We start from the raw sequence: 24365 nt of genomic DNA, 5'->3' as shown, positions 1-24365 counted from the left end.
GGTCAGTCACTGCCAGCTCAGATCCCATCAGCTTATACTTGAAGTTGGGTTTTTTTTGCCCCAACATGTATCATGTTATATTTGCTTACAATGAACCACATTTGCCATTTTGATGCCCATTCTCCCAGTTTGGAGATCCCTTTGGAGCTTACAATCCCTTTTTGTTTAACCACCCTAAATAATTTGGTGTCATCAGCAAACTTGGCCTCTTCACTACTCACTCCTAATTCCAGATCATTTATGAATAAGCTGAAAAGCATTGGTCCCAATACAGATTCCTGGAGGACCCCACTGTTTACATCCCTCCATTGGGAGAATTTACCATTTATTCCTACTCTATGCTTTCCTTTCTTTAACCAGTTACTGATCCATAAGAGGGCCCCTTCATTATTCCACGACTGCTAAGTTTGGTGAGGGTGTCTTTAGTGAGGGACTGTCAAAAGCCTTTGGAAGTCCAAGTACATTATGTCTACCAAATCACCCCTGTCCACATGTTTATTGACACTCTCAAATCACTCTAAAAGGTTGGTTAGACAGGTCTTAACTTTGTGGAAGCCATGTTGATTCATTTTCAGCACGGTTTATCTTCTATACTTTCTGAAGTACTTTCTAAAGATACTTTACCTTTAAAAATGGGTGGGGGCCTGTGGCCCTCCAGATGTTGTTAGACTGCAACTCTCATCAGCCCTAGCCAACAGAACCAATGGTAAGGGATGATGAGAGTTGCAGTCCAACAACATCTGGAGGGCCACATGTTCCCCATCCTTGCTTTAAAGCCTTAAATAGCTTGGAACCCAAATATGGCTCTCCCTATGTAGGCTCTTCCGAAAATGCCTTCTACTTGCTGGCGAAAGAGACTTCTCTGTTATGGCACACTGTTTGTGGCACACCCTTAGAGGTCCAACTGGCACTGACCTTACACTCATTTTGGCACCTGGTCAAAATTTTTCTGCTTGCCTGGACATTTTGTTGCTCAGAACTATCCTACTCTTTTACTGTTTTAGGATTGCATTTTATTGCTTTTATTGCATTTTGTGGTTTTATGACAGCTTTTTGGTTATTTTAGTCATCCATTATTCTGATACCTTTCGAGGAAGGCTGTTTTTTAAATATTCTAATAAATAAACAATCTACAGCTGCTAAGATAGGTGAGCTTGCAAATCAGAAGGTTCCTATGAAACCAGTCTGAGTTTGTTGCATGAACCTGCAGCTGCACTGTGGGTGGTTCCTCAGTTTGGCCTTTTAATCTTACCTCCTTGGGAAAAGTGAGATAAGTTATCCTGATCTGATGGTAGCCTAGTTCCATGACGAGTTTGCATTTCTGCCAATGAGTTCCTGGGGAAGAGAGAGAGACAGGATGAGTGTTGATGTACGCATTATGTAGCCAGTTCTTTCTAAAAAATTCTCAGGAAGCATCTCTCAACTTTCAGTACTGTTCATGGAAACTGTGTTTCCATGAACAGTACTGAAAGTTGAGAGATGCTTCCTGAGAATTTTTTAGAAAGAACTGGCTACATAATCTCTTCTTTTCTCCACTAAATAGGACCCTATTAGAAAATCTCCCCTTATCCACTTCTCACCTGCTAAGGTCTTCACCGTCCTTCTCTGTCAGCAAGTATGTCAACTGCACAGCTAATTGCTCCTTTTCTTCATGGATCTTCTCCCGTGCTGCTCTTTCAGCATGGAAGTCAGAACAATACACCTCCATCTGATCAGGGAACAAACAGGAATAATGATCTCAAATTACTTGTTTTTAAAAGAAAGAATTCCAAACCTTTTATTATAATGACTGCACTCAGAAGAAAGTTTCGCCAAGTTCAATGGGACATACTTCCATGTATGTGCTGATAGGATCTCTGCCTTGGCAGATGTAACATTTTGCAGACCCTGATAGCATAGATTACTTTACCTGCTCTGTATATTTTAAATATATTTTAAGTTGTCCCTCCACCCCTGCGCAACACACAAAAACCTGTGAGGAAGATTAGGCTGAGACACAGTAACACACCCAAGGCCAACTGACAACAAAAACCAGTGACAACGTCACTAGAAATTAGGTGCATAAACTGGGAGGCAGTCTACTAGTGTGCCTATTGTAAACCAAAGATCTGCGGTAAGTCGAAGCTGATGTTGTGCAAGCCACTCTCTCAGCCTCAGTTCCAGACTGATTATATGAAAATAACTAACATTCCTCAAAATGGTTTCTGCAAATGGATTTGAGAACTATGTTTCCCCTACCTTGAGCTTTCAAGGATTAAGATAGACTATCCATCTAAACGTTAGGTGTCCGCACATTTTAACTCAGCTTGGTAGCCAATCATTGCTCCTTGTAGCTAGTAAAGCCAAGCTTTCTTGCCTGTTGCACAGAGGCCAAGTAAGTGTCCAGTGAGCAGGGTTTATAGGACAGGAGCAATGAACAGGGCAGGTGAATGAGTAGCAACTCTCCCCTTCAGTCCATGACACTGATGCTATGTTCTGGCACAAGATGGAATGAACACCATTTTGAAAGAGGTGCAGACTGCTTCGTAGTGTTTCTGGCAGCTCTAAAAAACAACAGTTACTCCTATGATAGAATATACTACAGGTTTTTCCTGCTGGTTCCCAGAATTAAATATATGGTCCCCACTGCCAACTATACTTGCTGATGCATAAAAAGAGCAAAACCTCTAATATTAATCCTAGCTTAGTTCCTCTGACTCATGGTATGCTTTCACTATGGTTAAGGATGTAGACAAAGTTCCCCATCTTTATTGCCAGATACAACAGGTGCAGGTGAAGCTGCATCTATTGAAAAGTCTCTCTCCTACATAGCTATTAGAAACATGGTTGCTTTCATTTAGGGAGGAATCTGGAAACTCCATATGGTAAACATTAAGAGAATAGTGGACAGAAAGAAGGCACTTGGGAAAAGGCCGGGTAGTTCATGCCTCTTCTGACATATGCTTATGTTCACGAACATACCTAGGCAGTATGATCAGCATCTGGGGCCTTCCTCCAAGTGCCTTCTCTGAGGGAGGCTCGGAGGGTGACAGCAAGGGAGACGGCCTTCTCAGTGGTGGCCCCCCCACTTTGGAAGGAGCTCTCCATTGAGGCCCGCCTGGAACCAACACTGTTATCATTTTGGCACCTGGTTAAGACTGTACTCTACTTCCGGGCATTTAATAGCATATGATGGGGTATCTATGCCTGCTGTCTGAGCATGTCCAGTATTCTGTCATAATTTTTACATTTTGTATATTTTAATTATTTTATCTGTGTATTGTTGTAAACCGCCCAGAGATCTTCAGCTATTGGGCGGTATAGAAAAGATATAAATAAATAAATAATATACACATTTGCTTGCAACTCCCATGAAAGGGAGGGAAACTTTTCTATAGTCTCTCCTGTCTTTACTGGTCAGGGAAAAATTCTTTTTTGAGCTTACTGTTTCCATGTGGTTTTTTTAATCTGTCCCCTTCCATCCATCCCCCTGGCTCCTTCAATCATTATTTATAGAGAGAGGGTGAAGAGAGCTCTCGCAGTGCCTGACCTGGCATTAAATCATGTTGACAGGTGCTCATACCTGTGCTCGGAGAACAGCCATGGTCTCCAGCTCTTCCTCCTGCCTGGCAATGGTCTGCTTCATTTCGTCTATCTGGAATTGTTTGGCAGCCAGTGCTATCTCTGCGAGATCCAGCTTGTGAATTAGTTCTTCAGCCACGGCCTTATCTACCCTTTCGGCCTGCAGCAGGTTGAAATGGAGGAAGGAAATTGAAATAAGAAACATCTTTTGAACTCTAGTAGCCTAGCAGCTTAAAACCATGAATTAGCTCATTACTGAAATGTTATGTATATGCATTAGTCTTTATTCGACATACACATGTTGGTTTTATTATATTTTAATCTGCTTTACACCAGCATTAAAATCCTAAACAACCCTGAAAACCCAGCATGAGAAACGTTAAACACAAACAGATCATTTCACATACAGACAGCTAAAGCCACCCAACAACCACTGTGGCAGATCAAGCAAATCTTTCATGTTTGCATGATCTTACCCCTGCTACTCAATTAGGAAATTCTATAAACAAATGCCGCCAAGGGAATTCTGGAATTAAAAATGGGATTCCAATGCCTAATACCACCCTGTGTGGTCTTCTCACCCAAGAGTAATTAAAATGTCTGAGGTTTGCCAGATGAGAGAGAAATGTACCAGGCCATTAGAAATAGAACATTAGTATCCTTTTACTGTTTTAGAAAGGAATCCAGACAAGGAGGTGTCACTGTTAAATCTAGGTTTACGTAGGGATGGCAGAGAATTCTGCCACAGATCTCAGTGAGGCCGAATGCCAGTGCATTCGGCCCCCCGAAATCTGTGGCGGAACGACCTGCCACCCCCCTGCCGATCCCCCCCGGGATGAGACTTACCTGGGGCAGATCTTCTGGGCGGCGGCGGCTCCGGCAGCGGCTTCGGCTGGTCTTCTGACCGGCCGCCCCCGCCGTCATTTGCAGTTTGTTTTTTTTACAGAGACGTGATAGGCTACGTACGTTTTTATGTAGCCTAAAACGTCTGGGTAAAAAAAAAAAAAGGCGTATGCAAATGGCGGCGGCTACAGCTGCTGCCATTTGCGTTCCTTATTTTGGGCCGTCTTAATCTACGTAAATATTTACGTAGACTAAGACTGCGAAAATAAGGGGAATGCAAATAGCATCCGCTACATTATTTGCATTCCCCTTATTTTCACTGTCTTAGTCTACATAAATATTTATGTAGATTTAAGACGGCCCAAAATAAGGAACGCAAATGGCGGTGGCTGTAGCTGCCGCCTTTTGCGTACACGGTGTTCCCCCCCCCCGAGCCCTCCGCAGCCGGAAATCCGGCTGCGGACGGCTCTGGCCTGGCTGGGCCTGGCCAGCTGCTCCACGGAGCTGCCACGGAGCACAGCCGGCCACGGAGGATTCCGGGGGGGGGGGGGGAGGAACGGAGCGCCTCCCCCCCGTCGAGGATTCAAGGGGAGGGACGGCGCGCCTCCCCCCCCCCATAAACATAATCCGCGAAAGGTACGTGACTTTCATACATCCCTAGGTTTACGACTTTCACTTAGCAGGGTATTGTAAAGTTATTTGGCATCAGATAAGTGACCAAGAGGCCTCACTGGAGTCCGTAAATATGTAATAAAAACAAGCTCACAAGACAGGATGATGTCAAGTAAATATGTTTGTGTCAAAAACATACCTGTAATGTGTCAAAGAAAGCTAAAATGTTACGGTAAGTATGTTGGTATGCACATTAATATCGATAAGAAACTTCAAAATTCGATAATCTTATTTAGATATATGAAGATTTAGAGTAGAAAGGTTATCTTTGGAATTCTTGGCTAAGAAATATAAACTGTAGTAGCAATTAGTTTGGACATATTTTATAGCATCCAAACAGTATATAAAGGAGATTCAGAACATGCAACAGTGGAAGCTGTCCTTTAAGATCAGCTTTCCTTATCGTGTTGCCTGTAGAATCAATCTGGTAAGCTCGATATTGATTATCACTGAGAACCAGCAAGTGTACCTGACTGTTTAAAAGCCTTGTTTAAAAATGATGTTAGATATTTCATGTGTTTGAATGTATGCTTGCATAAGCTCTTGTATTGAGTACTGTTATGCTAACACTTTGTAGTAAAAGACAAGACGACAAATCTTGTCTGAGAGAATGTTTCTTATTCTGCATTACCCCTATCAGACAGAAGTACTGAACTGGCTCTAGATGGTATCTGGTTGTAAGAGAAATCTGACTGTGTACACAGTGGACAGGCGATCGGTGGCTGCTAACATACTGACAATATAGTTTGAGAGAATCTCTGAACCAGGGCATGGGCCACACCACCAATGCAGTTAGCTGCTTGCAGTACAAAAACTGGTTTCAGCTTTCTTAGGCGGGACAGATACATCCAGCTCTACTTTGCTTGCCTTGAAAACAATGGGCTCAAGAACACTAGTGCAAGATTGCACCCAGGCCTGGCACTACATTTAATTGCCTTTTTCCCTTTCAAAGACCTAGCGCTGAATGGAGAAGCACCAGGCCAGGTGGTTCTGCAGCTACCATCTTTCCCCCAAATGCCTCTGGAACCCAGCTTCTACGTAGTGTTGCTATTTGGCGGAGCGGACCTAGAGGCATTGTGGGGAGCAGGGAAAATGGTGGCCTATAACAAACAAATCAATATACATACCTATACATTTTATATATGAACAACATTTTTATATATCAAGTATATATCAAAATAACTTTTTAAGAAGAGTTCATGTTAAAAACTAACATTATGAAAATTTATCAACCCTTTCAAAATATCGTTTTAAAATGCTAACGTGCTTAAAATAAGGTCTCCGCTGCAAGAGCTATTCTACACAAAAAGCAGATCAGATGGTAAAGCTGTTTCCAGACTGAACCACTTCAGATTGCAGGTGGGGGGTTGCATGACTGCTTACCCATATAGATGTCTGAGATTTCTCTGACATTTTAGGATGCAATCCTATACACACCTTCCTGGGAATAAGTCCCATTGAACTCAGTATAGCTTAACTCTGAGTAGACATATATAGGATTGCACTATTAGTTGTCTATGTGAAAGAGAGGGAATTCTGCTGGGTATGAAGGCAGCTTTCAAAATCCTTGGTATTCCTTATATATTAAGAGTGCCTTCCTATGCATACTTGTTCGAAAGTAGATCCCACAGAAATAAATGAAATGTATGAAATCTAAACAAGTTAGGATTGAAGTGCAAGCTGTTGCAGTAACTCATTGTTGTTTTTAAGTGCAAGCTGTTGCAGTAACTCATTGTTGTTTTTGTTTATTCGGTCAGTCACTTCTGACTCTTCGTGACTTCATGGACCAGCCCACGCCAGAGCTTCCTGTTGGCTGTCACCACCCCCAGCCCCCCCAAGGTCGAGTCCATCACCTCCAGAATATCATCCATCCACCTTGCCCTTGGTCAGCCCCTCCTCCTTTTGCCTTCCACGTTCCCTAGAATCAGCATCTTCTCCAGGGATCCTGTCTTCTCATGATGTGGCCAAAGTACTTCAGTTTTGCCTTTCATATCCTTCCCTCAAGTGAGCAGTCTGGCTTTATTTCCTGGAGTATGGACTGGTTTGATCTTCTTGCAGTCCAAGGCCCTCTCCGAATTTTCCTCCAGCACCACAGTTCAACAGCATCCATCTTCCTTCGCTCAGCCTTCCTCAGGGTCCAGCTCTCGCAGCCATAAGTTACTACAGGAAATACCATTGCTTTAACTATGCAGACCTTTGTTGTCAGTGTGATATCTCTGCTCTTCACTATTTTATCAAGATTTGTCATTGCTGTCCTCCCAAGAAGTAAACGTCTTCTGATTTCCTGGCTGCAGTCAGCGTCTGCAGTAATCTTTGCGCCTAGAAAGACAAAGTCTGTCACTGCCTCCACGTTTTCTCCTTCTATTTGCCAGTTATCAATCAAGGTGGTTGCCATAATCTTGTTTTTTTTGAGGTTTAACTGCAACCCAGCTTTTGCACTTTCTTCTTTCACCCTCGTCATGAGGTTCCTCAGCTCCTCCTCGCTTTCAGCCATCAAAGTGGTATCATCTGCATATCTGAGATTGTTAATGTTTCTTCCAGCGATTTTAACTCTAGCCTTGGCTTCATCAAGCCCAGCACGTCGCATGATGTGTTCTGCGTACAGGTTGAATAGGTAGGGTGAGAGTACACAACCCTGCCGTACTCCTTTCCCAATCTTAAGACAGTCCATTGTTCCGTGGTCTGTTCTTACCATTGCTACTTGGTTGTTATACAGATTCCTCAGGAGGCAGACAAGATGACTTGGTATCCCCATCCCTCCAAGAACTTGCCACAATTTGTTATGGTCTGCACAGTCAAAGGCTTTAGAATAGTCAATAAAACAGAAATAGATGTTTTTCTGAAACTCCCTGGCTTTCTCCATTATCCAGCAGATATTGGCAGTTTGGTCTCTAGTTCCTCTGCCTTTTCTAAACCCAGCTTGTACACGTGGCAATTCTCGTTCCATGAATTGCTGCAGTAACTCATATGGTACCAAAATGTCTACCTCTTCAACTATGTGCACACTGTATGCTTTTAGAATATGCGTGGCACAGCTGGAAATCACTAGGTACTTCATCATAAATGTTTACAATATGCTGTTGGCTCCTCCCTTACACTTCACTAGGATTCTCCTCTACAGCAAAGCTTACCTCTTTGTCTTTTAATTCTTCAACTGTTTGTAGTGCGTTGGTCAGTTCAGGTAGGAGCTTGCTGTATGCATCCTGCAGTGTATTAAATTTGGCTCTTTTGGAAGACAAGACAAGTAGATATGAAATAGCCGTTCTTTCTAAAAATGACCTGTTCAATAATTTTCAGTTTCATTCCCGTTTTCCTCCCTTTTTAAAAAAACATAACAAAAATAAACTTATCAGGAACAAAGGAAAAATACCTACAGATTTTGCATTCTTTAGGACTATTTAACACATGGCACCCCAACTACTCAGGGGTTTTGGCACTGACCATACATTCAACAGGGAGCCAGTTAATCCTTGTTTTCTGATGACTGTACATGCTTTTCAGATTTGTTCCCCCACGTATTTGTTTACCTAGAGCAGGAACGGGCAAAACACTGACTGTTAGCCGCATGCTCCCCCCGGGTCCATTTTCGCAGGCACCACTGCCCCTGCCCCCAAGTTTGCTGTGGTGGTGGCAAACAAACGCCAATTTCCCCCCCAAGGAAACAAAGCATGCCAGCAACACACACCTTCCTTGGAAGCAGAGTTGCACCCTCAGAAGCCTCCCAAGAGCGCATTTCTGCTTGTAAACAAGGGCGTGCTTCTGGCACGCCTTGTTTCCTTGAAAAATCACTATTTTTTCACAGCATGTTCAGCAACAGCAGGGCAAATGCCTGTGGCAGCAAAAGCGTGGTGCAGCCCGCGGTGGTGATGCAGAGCCCTGACATCCAGAAGTTGCCCACCCTTGACCTAGAGTGTAAGTCTGGTATATAACTAAGAAAATGTAATGCATTTTTTCACACAGTGAATGACTTCAGAATAGATTTCAGCTGAAGAACCTGTTGAAGCATTATTTATTTATTTAAAATGCTTGTATCCCACCCTATATCATTAAGATCTCAGGGCTGCGTACAGAAATCTGAACCAAAGCTTTTCACAAACAGGAAGAAATTTGATTTCTGTTTAGATTTTTCCCTGGAAACTCGGTTTAGCTGATCAGCAGTGGCACGCAAGGAGATAGAAGAGAAACTATATGAAGATCAGCTCCTCATTACCCTTTTCTGAAGCCATACTCACTTCTCATCGTTTGTTTTGGCTTGCTCCAGCTTGATCTCCGACTGCATGCTCTCCACCTGAAGTTCCAGCTTCTTAACGGTGTACAAGAGCTGCTGCTTCTCATCCAGGTCTCCAGCATTTGCACTACGTTGTTTTTCAAGAATCTGACATCTGACAAATTGAGGAAACAGACACAATTCATTTCCCAGCTCTTGACAGCACATGTCACAGAACACTGGCTGCTAAATGCTTCGGAGCCGTTCCATAGTTTATGCAGTAATTGTCTTTGCCACAGGTACGCTGGTGTCCTGCATGCAAAATATGAGGTGCTGATGTCCTTGAAGACCTGTGTATACTTGAACCCCCCAGTCCAATCCGCCCCTGCCCTCCAAGGCACATGCACGTGGGTGTTTAAGGTGGTGCTGCTGTTTTCAGACCTTGTTTGCTGCTGGGAGCACCGTAACGACAGTGTACTCATGGCAAACAGAACTGCCATATCAAGCGTGGAGATGTTGGCCAGGAAACCACCAAACAGCTGGGAGAAGGGCACAGGTCCCATCGGCCTGAGTTTTTCCACCCCTGATTTAAGGGAATGAGGCCAGGGGTAGGAAGAAATGTATTGAAAGAATAGTTCGTTGCTTTGCTGGCCTCCAGAACCACCTGCCACGCAACTGCCTGTGCTGCAATGAGTAGCGGGTAGAGGGGGAGAGATGTTTTAAGAAGACTGGATTGGAAGAAGGCTGGGTCTCCCCTAGCCACTGGTTCCCCCGTTTTGGGAGGCTGTGATGTCCCATGTATATTAGTTATTAATCTCTGTATAGGTATCCATTAATATTATGACACTGTATTTTCTTGTGAGCAGATCTAGAGAGTGAATGGTATGAGTGACAGGAGGTATGTTGTATCTGCATATGTGAGATGCCTGGCTGAGGGACGGGGGCAGAAATGGTGGGTGATATATAAACAGGGCGCAGTGCTTGTGGAGTTGTAGATAGGGTGAGGAGATAGATAGGATCTGTGTTTATAGGACTAGAGTGGTGTGTGTGTGTGTGTGTGTGTGAGGATATATAGAAAGTTTTAACGTGATTTATTACTGTAACTCAATTATTTATGTGCACAAGGAGAGTAAAGTGGTTTTGTACTGTTTAACACCTTAATCTCTAAATAATAAATATTTCTCTGCTTTTCAAAATCCCACGCCTACGGCTCGTGGCTACCAAGAGGTAAAAGTGATAGGAGAATAATACATGTCAGGATAAAAAACCAGTGTGTCCTCACATTTTGAGAAGTAAAAGTGTTGAACCTGAGGTAAACTTCCTGGGAGCAGCATCACAGTGTATGTGGTGGAAGGTGTTGCCTGCTGGGGAAAAGGCCTTATAGTGAAGTTATTCACACTGGTAAATAGGCAAGAATGCCACAGAGGCTCTGCCCCGAATTCTGAGAAATTCTTCGTTTCCATTCTGATGTTTAAGTGTAATAGCACCCTTACTTTTCTTGCAGCCTCTTCTGGATCACTTCGGCTTCTTTTAATTTAGCATGAGTCTCCTGAAGTTCTTTGAACAAGGCAGACACTTGCAGGTTTAGAGTTTCCACTTCATTGCCCACCTGCAGACAGACAATTCAAAACTATCTGAAAGAACACAATGATTCCATGCACTGCTTCCAGATTTACTTATTGTTTATATAGCCCTAGTATTACATTTTGCATCTCTTTTTTAAGTAACAAGTCAGAAAAGCAGATCAGGATCAAATAGTCTGTCTCTCTAGACCAACCATCTCCAACCTGGCACCCTCCAGATATAACAGACTACAACATCCATCAATGGCCATGTTGGTTGGGGGTGATGGGATTTGCAGTCCAACACATCTTGAGGGTGCTAGATTGGGGATGGCTGGTCTAAGCAATTCAGCCTGCTCAGAAAAGACAGCCTCTTATCTGCAGTGGAGGCAAGGTAGGCATAACAGCCGTATCTTTTTTGTGGCAAGCTGCTTCTGCAAAACTGATTTACATTCCCAACTGATTCTATAAAGCAAACAGTTGTTCTTAGGGTGGGGGAAGGCCATTCTGCCAAAAAGGGAGACACAGAAGCCTGAAGGGCTTGGCAAAACTATATGCAACCAAGCTTAAGATGCCTGCTATTTTTAAGTCAGGGTAAAATGTTTTGCCTCTATTTTTTTGTATTCTTTCACTCAACAACTCTATTTATGCCTCCATCACTCCTGTTTTACAGCAAGGGTACTGACCTGAGAGACAGTAAGCAGCTGAAGGCCACCCAACAAGCCCAAGGTGGGCAAAGTCTAAATGCCAACACTAGGAACAGAGGAAGCAACCTCTGACCACTGATCTGTCTAGCTCAGTGTTGTCTGTGGGTGCCAGCGGCTCTCCAGGATTTCAGACATGAGTCTCCCCCAGGCCTACGCCAGGGATTGAACCTGGGGCCTTCTACCTACAAAGCACGTGCGCTGCTATTGAGTTACAGCCTTTCCCCAACACTACTGCCCCTCTGAACTGCAGCTGTATTAAAACTGGGATTGGTATTTTATAGTGACAACCCTATACATCGATAATTTCTACTGGAATCTCAATCACGAATTGGTTTGTGCAAGTTTGCAGCCCATGTTATTAACTACCATTTCCTTGGGCACGTGCACCCTGTCCCCGGCCCCACATTTAGCCCTCATGCAGAATGCCCAACAGGGCGGCTGCAGCCTTCCCCAAGCTGGCACCTCCAAATGTGTTGGGCTACAGCTCTCATAGTTCCCAGCCAGGATTGCAACGGCCACACGGGCTGGGAATTATGGGAGCTCTAGACCAGCGGTCCCCAACCTTTTTGGTGCCAGGGACCGGTCTCGTGGAAGACAATTTTTCCACAGCCCGGGAGGGGGATGGTTTTGCTGGTGGACTTCCAGCCGCTGGGACGCAAATGGCTACGTAATCGTAATGCAGTACGTAATGCAGTAATCGGCTACGTAAAGATTTACATAGCCTATTACTTGAAGAACAGGGATGCAGAAGGACTATGCTGCAAGTCTCTTGGGCTGCAATCCCATACCCACTTACCTGGGAGGAAACCCTACTGAAAGCAGTGCAACTTACTTCTGCATAGATATGTACAGGATTGCACAGTCACTAAGCTACAGCAGTTCTAACATCAGAAACAAAAGTCTAACATCCACAGCAACTACTGGCTGTGCCCCAGAACCTGCTAGATTAAATAATTATGAATCAGCATTATAAAAGCTTTCCAGGGCTGACCTTTGATATTAACATAAAATAATAACTGACATTAATAACATAAAGTTATTATTATAGCCCACAAATACGTCCCACTGTGATCAATGTGGCTTAACTCCCCAGCATGTTTAGGACTGCATATTACTATTATGGAATTACTTTGACTTTCGTCTTCATCAATAACGCCAAAGGTCGACTCTGCTAAGTTTTTATGATCCTGGCTTGTTATCATTTCTTTAAATGAGGAGGCTCCAGGAACAGCCATGGCACAAACGGAGAAGCCCAGCAGCAGCAGCGGCTTTCCCAGGCTGGCTCCTTGCTGCCCCATGAACAGCCTCCTGAGGAAGAGGCACGCTGCTCCGTCCCTTTCATTCATACTTGCATTCACACGCATGCAGGGGTGCCTTCGGTGGGAAAGCTTTTCAGCCCTGCTTCTCGCCAGCCCAGCCCAGCCCAGCCCCGGAGGACTCACTGAAGTAAAGCCTGTAGTCCAGGGTGTTGGGGCAGCCGCGCTCCTCCACGCTGTAGCCGGTCATGGTGCCCGCTCCAACCCAGCTCCGTGAAAGCGTAGGGCCACGAGAGCAGAGAGAGGAGACGACGTGCCCTGGGCGGCAGACTCAGCAATCCTAATCCATTTCGCACACCCCTACTGCGGCCTGGTTGCTAAAAGGCCACAGACCGGTACCGGTCCGCAGGTTGGGGACCCCTGCTCTAGACTACTGACTCAGGGATCTTTACCTAGTTCACGTTCTCAAGTTTCTACAACAACCAGAACTAGTAGCCAAAGTGAAAAAACAGCTTCCTGAAGAGCAGGTGAGAGGTGTGTGTGTGCAAATTCACTTTTCTATTTGCTGTCCCACCCACCCTGTCGGCTGAGGCAGCAACTTCACCCTGCTTCATGGTATGGCCAGGCCTAACAGGACAATACTACTGTTCTTACAGGGTGAGAATTAGCAAGATAATGCCTGCAAAGTGTTTTGAACACTCAAAAACCACTGCAGAACTTCAAAATGTTAATAACAACCAATAGGGATTGGCTTCCAAATAACATTAAGAAAATATTGTTATTTGAGGTCTGATACTTCGTTAAATTCTGATCTAGAACATCTAATGTCTTAGACTTACGTAGAGTAGACCCATTTAAATGAATGAGACTTGCATTAATCTTGAGATACTACTCACTGTAGTCAAATGGGTGACATGGTTATTAGATATTAATTTTATTACTCTGCTGTTTTAGGATTTTAAAATTTTATTGTATCTTTTAAACTTAAGTGTTATAAGTAACTTTGGAGGATTTCACCCTAGAAAGGTGGCCTACAGATACTGAAGCACACAAATAAATGTGGCTAATGGTATTTTAACTCCCCGACTCCCACCATTTTATATTTTTGGAGAAAAGATAGGAAACCTCCCTTTTATTTATTTTTTTACCTCAGCAGCCATCTAGATACAGACGACAACACAGGCAACTGCTTGAACTCCATGTATCAGTAGACTGTCATGGCAATAAGCCAAACCTGGAATGGCAATGAGTCACAATTTTCTGTCCCAAGGACCCTGACCTGCAAGGGATCCATGCTGACTCTCTCTGCCTCCCTCATTCGGTGTCTATGCTGGCAAGGCTGGACCATTGGGAGCAGCGGTGATATATCATAGGTGGCGCCATCTGGAGTTCAAGGAGGTCAATCCACCCCACCTATCAAGTTTCACGGAGGCAGGCTTGCAGCATCACCCAGCATGTCACAATAACACATTCTGAGACACAATGCAGGAGATCAGCATTTGCAATAGTAGGCATGTTGGGTGCAAACAAATGCACGAGAGATTGAAGAAACTCCACTCCGTTCATGGGGTTACAAGCATTACAGGATTCAGCAGGAGGAAGGACAATTCTACACAAAAGCCATTAAGGAGCATGTTTGGCATGGTGCATAAAGAAATGAGTGGTACTTACACTTTCTGCTCTCTCTTTGGCTTCCTCCTCCTTATGTTCTGTTTGAGTGCCTCTCTCATCTGTTTTATATTCCAGTCTCAAGAGCCTGTGAAATGCACAAATCCAGCTTCAATTTAAAAATACTGGACTGGAGCCAGAGATCTGCCCATGCAAAGGGGCATGCAGAAAATGACTTAACCGTACAGGGCTGGGCTGTGGCATGGGGGGCGGGGCTCTCACAGAAGGTACCTCTGCCCAATTTCCCTTGATCTCCCTTTTCCCTAGCATTTCGGGGGCCTGCCAGAGAGAGGAGGGGGCAGGAAAGCCACCCTACTACCTCTTTCTGCACGTGGATCTCTGGACCCAACCCACTGATTCTTACACCACATTGCTGTGGATTTGCTAGAGAAAATGTTACGAGAACATCATGATCTTCAATGTTATTTTCTAGGTGCCCTTCTTCACTCCCCAAACTACACAATGCATCTTTATTCACTATTCAATTATTTCATTTGTGGCACTGGAATATGGAAGAAGTCTACGCTAGAGACGAGCAAACAGCACAGATCAAAATCACTACAGCTACCAGGCCTGCTCTCTAGTATGACTAGAAAGACAGCTGAACAGAGAAATAATGCTAAAGATCTATTTTAAAGATTTGAAGTGGAAATCGTTAACATCTAGAATCAATTTAGGTCATTAGGGACTAACAAAAACAGGATAACTCCTCTATAGACTACCGTGAAATCAACTGAATGTTCAGAAGTATGATTGCTAAATATTGTTATGGTCTTTAAATACAGGCCTTCTTTGAGCTCATCTCTTCCTAAAACATGGAATAATTATTAACTAGTTGCTGGTACCTGTCCTTAAGTTCCTGCACCTCCTTTTCCAATGCTTCCCTCTTCTGAGTCTCATTCCTGAGAGAATGAAGAAGCTGGCTGACAGTTAACACTTCAGTTTCCAAATATTTTTTTGCTTCATCCACAGATCTGCTCCTGCTTTGATGAAATACAAGAAATCTGGGGTGGTGTAATCTAATAATTAGTGTGTTGTAACTAGGACCAGGAGACCCAGGCTCAAATCTCAAGTCAGTCATGAAGCTCACTGGGTGATCTTGGACCACTCACTCTCTCTCAGCCTATCTTACCTCACAGGGATTTTGTGAGGGGGCGGGGAGAGAGAGAGAGCGCCATGTAAGCCTTCTTGAGCTCCCAAAGCAGGATATAAATGTAAAAAATAAAATATGTCACTAGGACAGGTGATTCAAATACAGTAAACAATGATAAAAACAGCACATAGTAAAACCAACACAGAACCAGCAAGGGGTAAACATGATGCACAGCATAAAACAAACTAAGGCCAGCAGTCAAATAAAGCTGGACCACACAGCTAATGCCCCTTACAAAGGCATCTTACTGGCTGTTGAAGCAACGTAAGAGTAGCTGCTGGATCAGAGCAAAGTCCATCTAATCCAACATCCTGATTCCAAACCTGCCCAAGATACGCCTGGAATCTCACAAGCTAGGTGTGAAGGTGATGGTCCTACAATCTGATATTCAGGAGTATATCACTTCTGTACATGGAGTTTCTACTCAGCTATCATGGCTAATGGTCACTGATAAATCATTCCTTCATGAACGTATCTAATCATTTTTAAAGTCATCACGCCCTCTGTTTTCAATGTTCAGTGGAGAGTGCCGTTACATATCTAGGCAAAAGGAGGTATCAAGGAAACCCCAAGGTTTGCAGAAGTACAAGACATATTTAAAAAAAACAACCCCCACAACCCCCCCCCCCCCCCCAGTGAGGTCTGAGCATGGGCATGTACCCACAGAATGCTGACTTGACTGTTGAGGGGGAAAATGGAAACTCTGGGGAGGGGGGATGGAGTTGAGTATGCTTAATAGTAGTACTCCAAACTGCTGCATTTTGTTGCAGGTCCTTCTACTTGTCTGAGCTAAAGGTCATCACCACATAGCGTAGTAGCAAACTCCATTAACCTGAATATTCATGGGGTAAAGCCAACATCTGTTCATCTGTCCTGAAGCTACTGCCATGCTAACTCAATTAAGTAACCCTAAGTTCTACCCCTGAGAGGGAGAAAGCTTTTATCTAATATCACCATTTTTTCAAATCTATCTTAAATTTCCAACCTGTTTTGAACACCAGCCTCTCTTAGAGGTCGTTAGCTTGATATCCGTTTGAGCAGTTACACTGACTTAACCTGGTAATTTGGGAAGTGATCTTTCCCATGAGAGGGACCAGGTGTTTGACGTGTTGGGAATTAAGATATGCTTCACCACCTTCTTACACAGCAGATACTGTTGGGAGCTTTTCCCCCTGTATGCTTCCCTCAGCTCTGGATTCCTTTCATTGCTTCTGGTGAAAGATAAACCTCTAGTTGCGTTTTCCAGACCATAATTTTTAAAGTCTACATTCTGAGTTTTCCATTACCATCCCAATTTGTATTTTCCCCCCAGGCTACGAAGCCCCATTTCATTTACGATTTCCTTGTAGAAAAGGTACTCCAACGCTTTGCTCTTTTAACTACCAACATGTATGTATTCAGAAGCCAGTCCTGCCAAGTTCAACAAGCCTTTTTCCCATGCGAGGATACAGGGGACTGCAGTTCTAGTTGCCCCTTTTTATACCTTCTCCATCTCTAGGATGTCCCATTTCAGACAGAGTGACCAGAACTGCAGCCAATATCCCAAACGCTGCTGTGCCAGAGTATGTAACGTATTAAGATTCTTCCTCTTCTTGTTTTAAATCCCTTTACTAACAAAGATCTATGGACCAAAGAAGGACAATACAAAACAAAACGACAAATTTGGAATAGCTCAGGAGCTCTGCTTACATATAGGTAGCTGTGTCAGTCAGTATTTTGCCATTAAGATCTTGATTGTCTTTCAAGGCTCCATTTACTTCTTCCTGTGGAAAATGTAAAAAAGCAACAACTTTTACACACTGCAGTTGAACAACTTCCTTTAAATTAATATCATTCTTCAAGCCCTGAATACATATTGGGGATGCAATAAAAACAGCAACAATAGGAAGGATGAGGAACTAACACAGCCCAATCCACAACTCAGACCCCTGGGTCCTCAGTGAGTTTCTTTTGACTTTCTTTCCTTCACTCACCTAGAAACTCATTAAATGAACAGAGATAATTAGAATCAATTCATTGCAAAAACTGCTTGGCCGGAAGAGCCCCAATCTCTCAAACCTAACATATGGGTTGTCTGGTCCCTAGTCTAGGCCATTTTTCTATGGTGTTACATATGAGCAAATCACATTCTGCAAAAACTGCTACCAGACTGAACACACATCAGCTTGCCCTGAATGGAAATGAGCTCTCACGAGAAATTATCAAGCCACTAAAACAGCCCTCTCCAGGACCCCAGCAGGGAGGTGAAAGGAAGACCATTCGGAGCACCAAGTAGTTGAGGCAAAACAAACCAAACAAACTGCCAAGGATGCAAAGGGAGCCAAAACATTTCTAAACTGGAGATAATTCAGCAAATGACCTACTGCATCTACAAAGCAGAGTGTTTTCTTCCATAGGCTGCACTGTATTCAGAATGTTCCATTTCCCCTTCTAATCTTGTTTCAGGCAGAGGGCTTCTTCAGCCGTAGCACCTCTGTAACGGAAAAATCTCCCAAAGGAGGCTTGCCTACTGCCAACATTGTTATCTATCAAGTGCCAGGCAAAAACCTTTTTATTGAACCAGGTACTGTTCTTCTTGGCCTTTCTATCTGTTGACGTTCTTGCTGGATCTGCTGTTTTTATACTTGGTTTGTTTCAGTGTGTTGGGCTTTAACTTTGCTCTTGTTCCGTTTTATTATTTTCAATCAGCCTGGAATCAGGGGCAGTGTATAAATATTTCAAACAATCCTTTGCAGGACAAAGGATGGTCCCCCTTTGCAGAGGGACAAAAACAATGAAAAATGGGGCAGGGAGAACCCTGAGACCAAGGGCCCGATGTTGCGGGCCAGACTGGACCTGCAAACTGACTATCCCTACTATACTATAAAATGGCACAGAGAATAGAACAGTGCTACTGCCATCTCCTGCAAAACTGAGCTTTAATTGGAGATTTTGTGCTCTTCATCTCAAGTTGGTAGGATTGATTGATTGACCTATTATATTTTAAAACCAAAGTTCTCTAGGCACATATCTTAATGGGGAAGGTCAGTTGACAGCATCTGACACATTTTCTCCCCTTTGTGTGTGTGGGGGATGGGGGCAGGTGTAGCTTACGTGCATCCTGATCTCAACAAATGAGTCTTCGGTTGTGGCACTGTTGAGTTTAAGCTGCAGCTCTGAAATTATGGCAACCAGATCTGCCTTTTCAGCCTGGAGCTTAGTCACCTGTGTCCTCAGCTGCTCCAGTTCTTGTGCCATCTCCTTTTTAGAAACTGTGCATCCCTAGGAAAAGTAATCAACAGACAGGGTTACGCAACTCCAAGGGCAGCCAGGAGCTACAGAAGCACAAAGGGAAGAACATATTACCCAAATCTCCACATCAGCCCATCTGTATACCAAGGGTGGGCAACTTTAGGCAGTCCAGGGACCAAATTTCTCCCCCCTTGCCAGACCCCACTGGGCATGGGCTGCACTACTGCTGCCTTTGTCAGCATACCACCGAAATGCAGCATCAATTTAAAAAAAAACCCAGTGGTTTGCTGCTGAAATTCAGTGGCAAGCCGCTGAAGTGGCTTATTAAGGCCAAATTTAGCTTGGTCAACCTCTATAGCTTAAAGTTCAGTGGCAAACTGCTGGTTTTTTTTGCTTTTTTGCCACTGCTGCTGCATACAGAACTTGAGAATATTTATTAGTATGGGCACAATACACCACAGGTACGTTGTTGAGCAGAACTGACCCAATGGCGCCCATGGCAGAAAACTGCCTCACTCCCTGCAATAGAAAAATAATGCAAAGTTAAATAAACAACCGTTTGCCGCCCTGTAAAAGCAGCCCAGATCTGCTCCCTGAGGCAACCACACCACACCATCTAGTAACAGAACAGGCCCTGTTGTTGGGTTTTTAAACCCAGAGAAATGAGAGTATTTATAAGATGCCTAAAGCTCAAGGAAGGGTGGAGGCACTACGTAAAGCAAACTCTAGAACATTCCAATCCTCACTATCACAATACCTCAATATTCATATGCGTCGAGGAAGACAAAGAACATTTCTTGTTAAATGTTTGTATAGTTTGCACAGATCTAACAAGACATGTTGTGACAATAGCCATTTTACCAACAGTGCCATTTTACAGATTCTGGGCAGGATCCAACCCTGCCACTCTACTTACGCCATTGATGTAGCGCTAGTGTAAGTGACCACTAGTGCAATGCAGTACTGTATGCTGACGTGATGGCATACACTATTGGCATTGTAGCAGACTTACATTAGTGCTATGCAGCATTAGATATGCCCTCTGCCCCCTTCAAAAACCATTACTGCAACATATCGGACATTTGTGGTGCAATCCTAAGCATGTTTACTCAGAAGTAATTCCTCCCGAGTTAAATGGCCCTTACTCCCTACTAAGTGTGCTTAGAATTGCAACCTTGGGCAATTAGCTATTTGCAGTACCTGTGGTTTTGTTTTTTTTGTCAGGCGCTGCAACAGTTTTTCTAGCCACATCCGTTTTTCTAAACATGCCCCCTCCCTCCCCCAACAAACACCAAAAAATCTGTTTTATTTACATTTGTGAGCCCTTCCTCTTTCTCTTCTAGAGTCTGGAGTTGTTTTTTAAGCGCTTCATTCTCAACACATTTGGTTGCCAAGCATTGTCTAGCTTCCTTGAATTTAGACTCGAAGAACTCCCTCTCTTCTTTCAGCTTCTCTCTCCACACAGAAATCTCCTCAAAGCGATCCTTCAAAGCTTGGTTACGCTGCCTCATGGCTACTGTTTGACATGCAGAGATCCAGCATTAGCACATATTAATGCAAAACAGCCTCTCTCCTCCCCAAAATATGAATTTGTCTGTAAGGAAGTACTTTGAGAAGGGCATTTCAGAGCCTGAGCCTGAACATTTTATTGTATTTGACTAATAGCCATTACAAGCAATGTAACTTAAAACATGGGGCGATGGCCGACAGGAAGCTCTGGCGTGGGCGGGTCCATGAAGTCACGAAGAGTCGGAAGCGACTGACAGAATAAACAACAAACTTAAAACATAATACAATTAGCGAACGTGCACAGAATCAAGCTAACAAATCACCTGCACAGTCCACTGCAATTGCATTCAGAACGACTGCATGGATATGTTTTGCAGCCTTAGCAAATGAAGCAGTTTTGTGCGTAACATAAGGGTCACAGTCTGACAGTGACCAACAAATCTTCACATAGATACTTTTAGTAAGGATGCCAAAATCTGCCCCAGGAATCTCTCCCTGGGAGAGAAAGGCATTTACAAAACTGCATTTCCAGACAACACCAAAGCCTTGGTAGATAACAGACATAAGAATACTCTTTGGAGCATCTTTGTTTCTGAGGTCAAAACACAGTAGGAAATCTTTATGTTTTGTACTGTTTTTTAGATAAGGTTGCTAGGGGAAGATTCCCAAGGAGTCCACTCAGTAGCAACATTTCATCAACAGACTCTGATAAGATCTGTTGCTTGATGGCGGAAACAGAAAAAGCGTGTCTTGTACAACTGTGACGTTTGCAGTAGCTGCTGAAACCAATCCACATGATATATGTGGTCTGCTGCTGTGTCATCTTGGGGTGATTATCTTCTATAAGTATATGTTGCTTTGATAGCTTTGTTGATACCCGGTTGTGGTAATGGAACCTCTTATGGTTTTGCGCTGCACTCTGGTTTTAAGCAAAGAACAGCCCAATTCTAGGGTCCCTGAGAGAGCCCCAGGGACCACAGGATTCAATGGATTACCCCTCCCAAGCCCGTAGACATTGCTACGACCTCGGGAGGGGGAAATCTGACTTTGTACCATACCTCCTCCCCCTCACAGTTGCTGTGGAAAGTGATCTCGCAACAGAGGCTTCAGAAAAGCTTGGAGACGGGAGAGGAGAGGCATGGATCCACCGAATCCTACAGCTTCTCAGCTGCCATCCCCATCCACTGCCAGTAAGTCAGCTAGATGGGCTTAGAGGCAGTTAAGTCAGCTTTCCCCAACAGTCCAACACATCTGTTGTAGTCCAACACATCTGTTGTGCTACAACTCCCATAATCCCCAGCCAACATGGCATTTTAAAAAGCCATCAAAGGCCCGAAGAGCAAATGTCTTTCACAGGTCTCTTCTGCTTCTTTCACCCAAAATTAAAATTGTGGTGGGAGCAAAATGAACCCCACTGTTCTATCCAGCCAGCCAAACACCTAGGCAAAGCAAGGCAAAGGGGAAGGACGTGCCAACTATGGGTTATGTCCAATGTTACTCCTACTTAGAAGTAGACCTACTGAAATGAATGGGGCTTTAGGCTAACATTGGATACAACCCAGTGCTTTGCAAGAACTCCAATAGCAACCAAGAGCTGCTAGAGCCTTCCTTAACTTGGGTTCCTCTAGATATGTTGGACTACAATGCCCAATCTCACCGGACCACTGGTCATGCTGTCTGGGGCTGATGGGAGTTGTAGTCTAAAACATTTATCTAGAGGGATCCAGGTTGGGGAAGACTGCACTGGACAAACCATAAGAAATTGGACAACTGTCAAACTTCTCTGTTACGTATGTCCAGGATGTGTTCTCTCTGTGCCTAAAAAATAACAGAAAAAGGCAGTGCCTCTGAGAACATAGCCAGTGCCTTGCAGGTAAGTACCCAGAAATGTCCAGAGGCTCATTCAAGTGGTTCAAAAGCTTATTGTCGGAGCCATCTTGAAGCATCACACATGGGGTTTTACAAGTTCAGCGCTCAGTACGATGTGAGAGGGCAGTTAGCTCAGGCAAACAGAGCCTGAGTTTACTCAGTTTACTCCAGGCAAGTTTACTTTACTGCAAACGCCAGGGCTGCGAAGAAAGTGCACGGAATGCCACATTTTCACCTTTAAGCTCGTTGTTCTCTGCAATGAGCTCTCGCATCTGCTGGACCATCTCCTCCACCGTGGATGCGCCGAGGGTGGGAGGCGGCAGATTTGGATGCCCATTGTCCACCTCAGTCTTGCTACATTGCCCGTTTTCAGCGGGGCGACCGAATGACTCCTTCGACATGGCTACAGCTACTTCGTAAAAAAAGGAGGAGGAAAGAATATAAATCCTAAGACATCTTCCAGGGGCTGTGGTCTAGACTGTGTATGTGTGGGAGGGAATAACATTATCTGGACTATTAAATGTCGACACCCCCCTATTTTAATAATTAAAAAATGGGCCCAGTCCTCATCGGTGCCTACGGACTTATTGGCCAGAATAACGGAAGAACAGTTGGGAAGGTGTGCAGACAGTCACCCGCTGAACACATGTGGGGGGCAGAGCTGTGGCCCCCGTCCCCCCAAATGCAGCCACGCCCAGCAGCCACACCCACCCAGCAGCCACGCATTTGGCATTCACGAGAAAGGAATTCTTGCGGCTGGGAACCCTGATGGGTCCAAGACCCAGGCGTGCAGATGTACGCACAGAGGGCCCTCCTTTCTTGAAGGGGCGCGAACACCCCGCCACGTGGAGGGCGGCGCCGACTAGCATCAGGGGCGCGACCAGCGGGCCCTGCTCTCTCTGCGCGTTCCGTGAACAAGCGCAGGGCCGTCGCATGCCCGCCCCGCTCGTCCCGCGGCGCCGAGAAAAGCGAAGAGACCCCTCTTCTCGGCAGCCCTTGAAGGCGCAGGTGGCACACTTCGCGTCGGGGCTCCTTAGGCGCAGCCAGACGGGGCCAAACAAGAACAAGCAACCCCTCAACCCGCCTGGAAGGCTGCTCCCGGGCAAAGAGGGCGCGGGGCCGCTCCCCTCGAAGTATCCGGGCCCGCACGCTCGCACACGGCCCCGCTTCTCGCCCGCGGCCGAGTGCACGAGGCGGGCAAGGGCGCGCGCCTCTCGGACTCGCGAGTCCGCTTCCGTTTTCCCAGCAGCGACCGAACACACCCTTCGCGGCCCGCGAAGGGCGCAGCGTCGTTGCGCGCACGTCCCGCTCGTCCCCTCTTGCAAGGGGCCCGAGGCCGCTTCACAAGCGCCTCCCCCTCCCCATTTTAGCCCCACGGCACCCCCGCGGAGCAGGCCAGGCTGGGGGTCGGCGGCCGGCCCCGTCGCCCTGCGAGCCCCACGGCGAGCGGCGACCAGAGCCTGGACCTCCTGCGTCCCGGGCCAGCGCGCCAAGCGCTGCACCGCGCGGCACCCCCGTAGCCGCGCCTTCCCCGGGGGTCGACCCCGCTGAACGCGGCGGGGACACGCTCCGGGGGGAAGAGGCATGCCAGCGGGCTGCTGGAGGGGAGGGCCGCCTTCGGACCCCCCCCCCGGCGCCCTCCGCCACCCGCCTTCCGCGGGCCCGTTGACCGGCGGCTCTGCTGCTTACCAGAGCAGCCGCAGCGACCACAACGCGGCCGCGTCTCTCACCAGCGAAAGAGAAAGGCGAGTTTCCCCCCGCCACGGCGCGGGCTGCAGCCGCGGCAGCCCTCGGGCAGACGGGGCGAGCACGCAGCAAAGCCAAGGAGCAGGAGAAGCTGGGTTGTTTTGGAGCCCTTTCACCCTTGCCTTGCCCCCGTCAGCTGACTGGAGCGACGCCCTCCCCGGCGCCCTCTTTCCGGAGGCGCTCCGTGCGCGCCGCGGCGTCGGCTCCAGCTTCCGCGACTGCAGGAGGCCCAGCGAGACGTTGCTTTAAATCCGTATCTAGCGGCTCCGGCCCCCGCCCCGCGTCGTTCTGGCCCTGGAGTAGCCGCGAGGGCGGGGAAGGGGCGCGATCCGGACCTCGAAAGCCCCGCTAACCCTGCGCCAGGGCTCTGATCTGGGTCGG

The 24365-nt window shown here is 45.7% G+C and overlaps 1 protein-coding gene across 30 annotated transcripts in view; it reads right to left on the bottom strand.

Annotated features, from left to right (window-relative positions):
* OPTN (optineurin) overlaps positions 1–24365 on the bottom strand; it is an 82498-nt gene that overhangs the window by 3343 nt on the left and 54790 nt on the right. The window contains exons 1-13 of one of the 30 annotated variants that reach the window (XM_084811600.1): positions 23928–24118; positions 22474–22650; positions 20174–20376; positions 18723–18890; positions 17319–17392; positions 15322–15459; positions 14480–14564; positions 10777–10892; positions 9309–9458; positions 8208–8301; positions 3563–3721; positions 1581–1708; positions 1253–1335 (exon numbers count right to left, since the gene is read on the bottom strand). In XM_084811600.1, coding sequence (XP_084667726.1) covers positions 1253–1335; positions 1581–1708; positions 3563–3721; positions 8208–8301; positions 9309–9458; positions 10777–10892; positions 14480–14564; positions 15322–15459; positions 17319–17392; positions 18723–18890; positions 20174–20376; positions 22474–22639 — 1564 coding nt within the window. In that variant the 5' untranslated portion in view covers positions 22640–22650; positions 23928–24118. Of the gene's footprint in view, positions 1–1252; positions 1336–1580; positions 1709–3562; positions 3722–8207; positions 8302–9308; positions 9459–10776; positions 10893–14479; positions 14565–15321; positions 15460–17318; positions 17393–18722; positions 18891–20173; positions 20377–22473; positions 22651–23322; positions 24119–24365 lie in introns of those variants that run through there. The other 29 variants (XM_084811606.1, XM_084811611.1, XM_084811617.1 and 26 more) reach the window with 29 other exon arrangements.

Source organism: Heloderma suspectum, chromosome 7 (assembly GCF_057233095.1).
Source record: "Heloderma suspectum isolate Gila_16-S chromosome 7, 16-S_ref, whole genome shotgun sequence".
Classification (NCBI taxonomy): domain Eukaryota; kingdom Metazoa; phylum Chordata; class Lepidosauria; order Squamata; family Helodermatidae; genus Heloderma; species Heloderma suspectum.
This window is presented reverse-complemented; position numbering and strand designations above follow the sequence as displayed.